Source organism: Dictyostelium purpureum, assembly GCF_000190715.1.
Source record: "Dictyostelium purpureum unplaced genomic scaffold DICPUscaffold_656, whole genome shotgun sequence".
Lineage (NCBI taxonomy): Eukaryota > Evosea > Eumycetozoa > Dictyosteliales > Dictyosteliaceae > Dictyostelium > Dictyostelium purpureum.
In genome coordinates, this window is record NW_003519989.1 from 1 (window position 1) to 9,762 (window position 9,762).

At 23.1% G+C, this 9,762-nt stretch overlaps 4 protein-coding genes across 4 annotated transcripts; 2 read left to right on the plus strand and 2 right to left on the minus strand.

Annotated features, from left to right (window-relative positions):
* Positions 1-1,354: 1,354 nt before the first annotated feature.
* DICPUDRAFT_159970 (uncharacterized protein) lies at positions 1,355-4,608 on the plus strand (the record flags this gene model as incomplete). Its single annotated transcript, XM_003294841.1, has 3 exons — positions 1,355-3,196; positions 3,277-3,429; positions 3,508-4,608. 3 exons carry the CDS (start codon positions 1,355-1,357, stop codon positions 4,606-4,608), a joined length of 3,096 nt encoding a protein of 1,031 aa, XP_003294889.1.
* A 161-nt stretch (positions 4,609-4,769) lies between these two features.
* Positions 4,770-7,641, minus strand: DICPUDRAFT_159971 (uncharacterized protein; the record flags this gene model as incomplete). Its single annotated transcript, XM_003294843.1, has 4 exons — positions 4,770-5,969; positions 6,037-6,320; positions 6,652-7,318; positions 7,390-7,641. 4 exons carry the CDS (start codon positions 7,639-7,641, stop codon positions 4,770-4,772), a joined length of 2,403 nt encoding a protein of 800 aa, XP_003294891.1.
* A 366-nt stretch (positions 7,642-8,007) lies between these two features.
* DICPUDRAFT_85335 (uncharacterized protein) lies at positions 8,008-8,440 on the plus strand (the record flags this gene model as incomplete). The annotated part of the gene is made up of 2 exons (XM_003294842.1): positions 8,008-8,115; positions 8,216-8,440. The coding sequence occupies 2 exons, from the start codon at positions 8,008-8,010 to the stop codon at positions 8,438-8,440; spliced, it is 333 nt and encodes a 110-aa protein (XP_003294890.1).
* A 261-nt stretch (positions 8,441-8,701) lies between these two features.
* DICPUDRAFT_85336 (uncharacterized protein) lies at positions 8,702-9,491 on the minus strand (the record flags this gene model as incomplete). Its single annotated transcript, XM_003294844.1, has 2 exons — positions 8,702-9,359; positions 9,424-9,491. 2 exons carry the CDS (start codon positions 9,489-9,491, stop codon positions 8,702-8,704), a joined length of 726 nt encoding a protein of 241 aa, XP_003294892.1.
* Positions 9,492-9,762: the final 271 nt, after the last annotated feature.

Consider the following 9,762-nt stretch of genomic DNA (forward strand, 5'->3'; position numbering starts at 1 on the left):
CTTTTATCTTCAACATTTATATTAATTAATTAATAATAATAATGAAGGGTCATTTAGGTCATTTAAAACATTATACAATTCCAAAAAAAAAAAAAAAACAGTACCATATATTAATGTTTTATATGTAGAAGTGTATGAAGGGGGTTTGTGAGGGTTGCTATTTCGAATTAATAAATATCACAACCAAATAACAACAACAATAAAAATTAAATTTAATTAAAAAAAGAAAAAAAGAAAAAAAACTTTATTTTTATTTTGTATTATTATTTTGTTTTCTAAAATTGTAAAATAAAAAATAAAACCTAAAAAAAAAGATATTTTTTTAAATCATTTATTTTATTTTTGTGGTGATTTTCGTTTATGAAATTTTTTTTTTTTATTATTTACGGTTAAAAAAAAAAATAGTGGTTTGAAAGCAAAATTAATCACACACACATTTCTATGCATATTTTAAAACTTTAATTTATTAAATTATTTATATATATGTATAATATGTAAATTATATAATGGAATCATAAAATAAAATCAAAATTTGACGAAGAATTTTAAATATCACAAGAAATTTTGATTTTTTTATTTTTTTTTATTTTTTATTTTTTATTATTTTTTATTATTTTTTATTTCTTTTTTATTTTTTATTCATAATGAAATATTTAAATTATGAAATCCATACATCAAATCACAAAGAATAGTGTGTGATTAATTTTGCATTTAAACACCTTTTTTAAAATTTTTTTTTTTTTAAATTTTTTTAAAATTTTTTTTTAAAAAAATAATTTTTTTTTTTTTTGTAATTTTTTTAAAAAAATTTTTAATGGGTGTTTTTTTTTTTTTTTGATTTAAAAAATAATAATAGAATATTTTATAATAATTGAATATAGATGATAAAAATATAAATTCAATCATTATCATCATCCAATTTGTTTGAAAAATTAAATTAAAAAATTAAATTAAAATAATTACCCCATTTTTTTTTAAACACAACACAAAATAAAACACACACAATAATTTTTTTTTATCAATTTAATTTTTTAAAATAACATTCAAATAAAGTTATATAAATAATAAAAAGTTATATAAAATAAAAATAAAAATAAAACACAATCAAGACAGTAGCAAATATATTAAAGTATTAAAATAATAATTAAATTTTTTTATTTTTTTTTTATTTTATTTTTTTTATTTAATTATCAATCATAATAAAATATATTTTTTTAAATCAACAATCTTTTAAATCATTTAATAATTTATATTAAGCGCATATAATAATAATAGTAATAATAGTTATAAAATAATAATATTATAATCTATATTCAAAATCAATTAATTCATTTAATTGATAAATTTTACCAATATGGTTGTATCAATTATACCACATAGTAATAAAAATAATAATAATAGTAATAATAATAAGAATAATGGTACAAATAATACTATAAATAATTCTCTTATTCCAAATAATAGTAATAATAATAACCATAATAATTTATCATCAAATACAACAACTATTACAACTGTAAAAAAGACTAATGTAATAACAGATAAAAATGAAATTATTATTGAAGAAGAAAATGAAATCTTATCAACAGAAGATAACAGTAGCGAAGAAGAGGAAGAGTACGATGACGACGAAGATGATGACGAAGAAGATGATGACGACGAAGAATACAAAAGTAAAATGAATCCAAAATTATTAAGAAGAAATGATAGTGTATCAAAATATAGAGCTAAAAAACTGTTAGAGGCGATTCAACAGCAGCAACAAGAGCAAAAAGAGTCATCAGGATCGGTATCACCACATTCACCATCATCACCAACATCAAAAGTAAACCATGGTTTAATGATCTCATCACCAACATCGTTGTCACCACCACAGTCACCACATTTATCACCAGAGTCTAATTCAATTAAAGAGAAAAGAGTTCATTTGACACCGCCAGTATCACCATTGGGAGGTAGAAAGAATAGTGGCTCAAATAGAACAAATATTGTATCATTAGCTGATTCGCAAGTAATCTTTTCAAAGGTTGAGAACTCGACTACTAAAATCACAGCATCCAATAATTTAACAGCTGCAATTATCGTAGAGAGTGCCATTAACGAAATTACAACCTCTGCAAATTTAACAAGCCCATCTCAAAATTTATGTTCAATGTCAATCGATATTGATTCAATGTGTAATAATAGTAATATAAATAATAATAAAATTATTTCTTCAACAAACCATTCAACCACCACCACCACAACTACAACCACCACAACTACTACTGGAGCAACAGCAGCAACAGCAACAGCAACAGCAACAACAACCACCACCACTACAACAAGATCTGATAATTTAACAGTACCAGCTATTGTTATACCACCAAGCTCAATTCAAGAAAATAAAAAGAAAAGACAATCATTGGATTCAGATGACGAAGAGTTTGGCTATGATGATAATTTAACTTTTAAATTAATCGATTTACATAGACGTAGTCCAAGAGGTGACGGCCTAAAACCAATCAATAACCCAATTCCAAAAAGACCGGTACTCCAAGTTGATCCATCACAAGAGATGATTAACATCGCCTTAATAGCTTTACGTACCTCTTTAAGAATAGGTTTTGATAAATTGGATGTTCTTACCCAACCACAATTTGAACATTTTAAAAAATATAAGATTTCAATGTCGGAAAGAAAGAGCACCATCAAAGATTTTTCACCAAACGTTTTTCAAGTTTTAAGAAATAGATTAGGAATTGATCAAACTGAATTTTTAAAGTCATGGTCATCTTTTGTATTGGATTTCCAAGAGAAAAATAATAGTAGTAATAATAGCGCAAATAGTAACAATAGTAATAAATCAAATGCAACATCACCAAATATAACATCAACTGCACCAAATGTACAACCATCTAATATACAAAATATTAATCAACCATCTTCTTCATTCTCTTCATCCTCATCATCAGAGTCATTCACTTTATATTCATCAGATAGAAAATATATTATGAAAACCATTTCAAAATCAGATTCAATTAGGATAAGAAAATTGTTACCACATTATTATAATTATTTAGTCGGTAATCCAAATGCATTTTTAGAAAAATATTTAGGTTTATATAGAGTTGGTAATAGTTCAAGTCATGCTTATGTTGTGTTATTATCAAATCCATTCGATCAAAACTATTCAATACCAGATTCTTATATATATGTAATATCATCAATTTATTTTTTTCAATTATTTTAATTAGATAATAGTATATTAATTGGCTTTTCTCTTTAAAACTTTAGAACGGTTTAACCAGAACAGGTGGTGACTCGCCATCAACTCCATCTCCACAACTTGGAAGAAAGAAACAACAGAATCAACAAAAGTCTTTAAGTTTAAATTTAGATATTATAACTAGAGTACCAATGTTTAAACAAATCGAAAAAGATATAACGGTAAGTGTTTTTTTATTTTCAAATTATAATTTTTAAAAAATGTGTTCATATTAATAATTTTTTCTTTTTTAAATTTAGTTTTTATCAAGCCAAGATTTTATGGAATATAACTTGGTAATTGGAGTAAAGAAAATTAAAAAAGAACAATTTGAAGTAAATAATAATAATAACAATAATAATATTAGTAATAGTAGTAGTAGCATTAGTAGCAATGTTAGCAGTGTTAATAATTTAAATGTTTCAGCAGATTCAATTAATAACCCAGGTAATATTGTAAATCAATTAAATAGTTTTTCCATTACTTCATCATCAAACGGTCAAATAACACCAAGAAGTATAAATAATAGTGGTGTTAATAATAATATTAATAATAATAATAATCAAATTAATGGTGAAAACTCTCCATCAAATAATAGTGGATCAAATACACCAATTCAAGGATCACCAAGATACAGTACCGAGCCAATTAAGGCTATACCAAGATTATTGTATTTTTTAGAAGATGTAGAAAATGTTACAAAATCAAATAATTTAAAAATTTCCAAATCATTAAAGAAGGCATTCTCAACATTACCAAGATCATGGTCATTGGAGGAGATTATTAATCTTGAAGATAATACACCAATTATATTAAATCAATCAAATCCAAATCCACCACTTTCATCACATAACAATCTATATCCAGTTCCTTCATCAACTATTAGTGCTCCACCATCACCAATAATTAGTTCATCTTCATCAACTTCACCAAATATTTTTTCAAACAATAATAATAGATTAAATATAAACACTAAAAATCATAGTTTTAATAACTTAAAATCATCTCAAGCTGTTGGTTCTGGTCATGTTTTAAATACTCCATTAGGCCAAAAATATCATGGTGGATTTTTATCAAATTGTTTCAAGTCGTCAAATGCTAACAACAGTATAGAAAATATTTCACCACTTTCAATATCACCAGCTTTCCCATTATCACCAAATATGACAAGTAGTAATCCAAATAATAACAACAGTAATGATGATTATTATGAACTTTATTATGTAACAATTACAGATATTTATATACCCCCAAAAATCAATTTAGATAAAAAGAGATTAACAACAATTAAATTTGGTGGTAATCCAAACTTATATTTAAAGAGATTTTTAACAAATATTAAAGACGTATTTAATCATTAATAACCGTAGAAACACAACAAATAGTCACTATAAAATAAATTAATAAAACATTTAATAATAGTTTTTATTTTCAAAAAGAAAGAAAATTATTATTTTTATATAGCCCACAAAAAAAAAAAAAAAAAAAAAAAGGTTTATTTTTATTATATTTACACATTTTATTAAAATAAATAAAATGAATCGAATAGTTGAATTATTTTATTAATTTCATCATAAAATGATTTATCGTTCATTTGGGTTTGGTTGGAAATTAGATTATGAAGATGCGGAATAGGATGATGTTTTTGTAGCAGTAATTTCCACTTATTGAATCTTTCTTTGTAAATAGCTAAACTCTTGGCAATATAATCTTCAGATATCTTAAAATCGTCTTGGATGTTTGGCGCTGAAAACTGAATTAATAGTGATTGAATAATTAAAGGTTTTAAAATTGAATTGTTACTTTCAAAATTAAATCTAAAACTATTTTTTTCATTTTGTTCGATTCTAAATTTAACTATATCTTTATATGGCGTTTGAAATTCCAATGCTAATTCGTTATAATTGGTGATATTGGTATTGGGGTTATTTGGTTTGTTAAATATTAAATTTAAAAATTGTTGATAGTTTTGATGCTGTGGATTTTTTTGGTTAACCTGGCCTGTGACAGTTTGATTCGCTAAAATTTCATAGACTATCAATGGATACGAAATAGTGATTGGTTGGGAAATTAAACTCGTCGAGCTTTGTGAAATGTTATTAAAATTATTGATAAAGTTGAAGATTTTAAAAATTGAACCAAAGTTAATCGGATTAAGTATTTGATTCTGAATGATTGATGACATTGGGGATGGCGGAGCTATGTTTAAAAGGTTAAACAGGTGAATTTGTTTCTCTAAAACCAAAATATTTATACCACCAATGTTGGGCTTGCTATTATTATTATTTTTTATATTTGTTTGATATGATAAAAATACAACAAATCTGAATCTATTTAGTGATTTATATTCTAACGGTATTTCAAAGCTAAATGTGGAGTTTGGTTGAAGCTTTTCCATTGGATAGGACAGACTGTTAACTGTTTGGAAAGGAAAGTCATTTGTTGTGAACCTTATCATAAGATTCCAGCCATCGCCTAAATCCATTGTTGATTTGTTTAATAGTGTTAATCTTAAGATAACCAAAAAATCATTATTATTTACACCGCTTCTTAATAAATTGAAAACTGGAGATACCATAACTGTCGTTTTACAAGGAAATAAATATGAAAATTTGTTTCCATTATTCTTTACCACTAGATCTTTTTGATTCTTTAAAAGTTGTTTATATTTTGTAAAAAATATAATTTTTTTATTTACATCTAAAATATTTGAATCAATTTCCTAAAAAAATTAATTTATAAGTATAAAACTCAAGATTATTAAAGTTTACTATAAAAATATTTCTTACTTTAATTTTTAAATCTAATAATTGATGTGAAGTTTGAAAATCATTTAAATAATCTGCAAATTTTGTTGATTTCTTTTTATTTGTTTGTTGGTTTGGTGAGGGTTCGATTTCGTCATCGTTTATATCCATAGTATCTTTGTTATGAATTAATGTATAAAGGTGTATGGTGCCATCAAATGTCAATAATGATATTGTTGTGTACCCTGAATCAATTTCATTCTTGTTTAGTTGAAAATAAATTACATTATTCGGAAAAGAGTAAAAATTAATATATTTTAAATTTTCTATAAAAAAAATAATTAGTATGGTGGAAATTATTATCAAAATGATTTATAAAATAAGATAAAATCTTACTTTTTGTTATAAGTTCTTTTAAGCATAAAATATATATTGTTCCATTCGATAAATAAACCAAAAAGTCTGAAAAAATATCCATAATCGTAATGTTTGTTTGTTTTAGTTGATGTTGATGAGTAGAGCTTTTGTTTGTATTGTCTGATAAGTTTACAATGGTTAGAGTTGACAAAAGGATTGAGATAAAAAGAGTTTTGGGATTGTTTTTGTTGTATAGTTTGAATAGTGAATATGAGTTTGAGGTTTTCTGAAATAATATACTGTAGTCTGCAATTTCACAATTTGAATCTGGTGATGATATGTTTTGAATAGTTTTCTGTCTTTTATCTTTTCTTTCCTTATATTCTAGAGATAGTTTAAGAGATTCTATATTAAAAACTTTTAAAATTGGATTATTTACTATATTATTTTGATAATCATTAATATTATTATTAATGCTGTTGTCGTTGGTAAATAATAATGGTTTAAATGGATTATTGGGTGTATTTGAGTAATCTAAACAAACAATATTTTTTGATTGAAATATAATTGAAAGTTTTGATTCTAATAATGATTTGGATTCTAAAAACATCGAGTTGCTGTCACAGTTTAATAAGAAGATTAATGAGGAAGTTTTAGATTTTTGTTGCTGCTGTTGTGATGAGTTAGTTATTGGTATACTATTTTCTATATAATACACATATCTAATTGAATCAATAGTATCTATATAGTTGGATGGATAATCATCCAAGACAATAGTATTTATATCTTTTTGTTGATTTTCTTTCTTTTTTTCACCAAGATTTATATTATTTTTTATAAATGAGTCAATATGATTACTTATATTAATGTACCATAGAGAATTATTTGATAAAGGTAATAGTAAATATGTTATTGATTTATCTCTGAATATTATTATATCTCTGATTGAATATTTCGTTTTTATGATCTATATATTAAAAGTATTAATAATCATTCTCTAGTTGTTACTATTTACAGATAAAATAATATAAAACTTACTTTAATTACTTTATAGTTATTATATTCATTTTTATTAAACTCTTTCAATCCAACAAAATAAATATGAATAATATTAGGTATTGTTACTGATATTAAAATTTGATAGTTATTATTATTTAATTTAAATGTTAAAACTTTATTAAATATAGATGATATAGGTAGATTGGGGATTATTGGTGTTTTAATTGATGTTGGGTTTAGTTTTTTATATTCTTCTATTAACTGTTCGTATTGGTTATCATTTCCCACCATTTTTTTTAAAAAAAAAAAAATCGGTAAAATAAATATATATTTATTGTTTGTTATTTATGTGATTCTAATGTGTAATGTTTGGATATTTAAAAAAAAAAAAAAAAAGAGAATTATATTTCTGAATGATCCATTACTTTGAAGTTTTCTTCTAAATTGTATTTTTAAAAAAATAAAAAATTAAATTATTTTTATAAAATAATAATATTAAAAATAAAATAAAAATAATTAAAAATGAAAAAATTTTCATTTTTTTTTTTTATTTTTTTTTATTTTAAAATTTTTTTATTTTATTTTATTTTCTTATTTAATATCACAATAAACTAGGTATAAAATAATATACTATAAATAGAATTCATACATATATAAATGGACGAAATTTTATCAAAACCAGAAGCAGAGACATCATTTACAAATGATTTTAAACAATCATTAAAAAAATTTGGAGTTTCAGAACAAGGAATCGATTTATTGGAAGTAAGTATTAAACAAAGAGAGATATTTGGTTATAGCCGTTAATAATTTTTTATTTAAATATTTATAAATATTAAAATACTAATTATAAAATAATATTTAGAATGATGAATATTTATTTAAAAGAATTGTAACAAGAGAAGAAATTGATAAACAAAATGCATTTTTATTAAAACAAGGCGACTATTTTACAAAATCAATAGAATTAGAAGAGGAAAATATACTATTAAAAGAAAAAATCGAAGCTTTACAAAGGGAATTACAACAAAAAAATGATACAATTATAAAATTAAATAAGGAATTGCATCAATATCAACAAAATAAATAAATATTTTATTAATAATTTTTTATAGTGTATAATAATAATTAATAAATGGATAATAATAATAATAATAATAATAATAAACAATAAAATTAATAATAACAAAATATACGATTGCATAATATAGCTGTACCAGTGCTTGGCCAGGTCTCACTAAATTAACTATTATTATTTGTATAGTTTAAATAAAAAGGAAATAAATGTATATAAAATAAAAATAAATGTTTCATTTTTCGATTTATTATTTATGTATTATTTTTCGATTTATTATGATTTTAAATAATTGTAAATACTTTTTAGATAGCCAAATGTTTTAATACATCTATGAATTGAACCTAAAAATAACTTTAACCAAAGCGGTTGTTCATACATTGGTCCGACTGAATCAAACTCGATAACTGTATTTGGTATTGAACCTTCTTTAAGAGGTTTACTGAATGCCCATAGTTTAATACGAAGAAGAGAGTTGGGTAAAACATTTGGTAGAATAGGTTGGTTAAACGAAAACATTTCTAGATCTGTAACACTACTAGGGATATTATTTGGATGCAATGGATGATTGTATGCACCCAAATAAAGTTTTCTTACACTGTTTGGGATAACATTATTTACTAATGGGTGATTATAACTATGCAATGACAATTCGGTAACTGATGAGGGAATTTGAAAAGGCCCTATTATCTCTGTTCGACAGTGCATTGATAGTTTGGTTACTGATGATGGAATCGATACACCCGGTATTATATCCTCGTTATAGCTATTTAGGTATAATGAAGTCACCGAAAATGGAATCATACCAACTCTATCCAATATTTGACTTGAATTATAACATAAAATTGAAATATAATCCCTATATTTATGATTCATTAATTCATCAATGGACGATACAGATGCCCTTTTATTTAATCTATATAGTTGTAAATGTCTAAAAATTGGTTCTAAAATTAGAATTTGAATGCATTATTTAATTTTCTAAAATACAAGCCTACCTAAATATCTCTTTGTTTAAAAAGCAATTTCTCCAAACTGAAAAAAACAAATTCTCTAATCTATCCATCTTTTTTTAATTAAGTTGCAGTTGTTATTTAATTTAATTTTGGACAAAAAATGATTTAAAAAATTAAAAAAATAAAAATAAAAATAAAAAAAAAAAAATAATAAAAAAAAAGGGTAAAAATTAAACAAAAAAAAAAAGAAAAAAAAAGAAATTTCGTATGGTTGCTTTGCCATTATTATAAAAAACAAATGATTTTCAAAAAAAAAAAAAAAAAAAGTATTTAAATTTATTTTTTATTTATTTACAATTATTTCTTTGAAAATGCTAATGA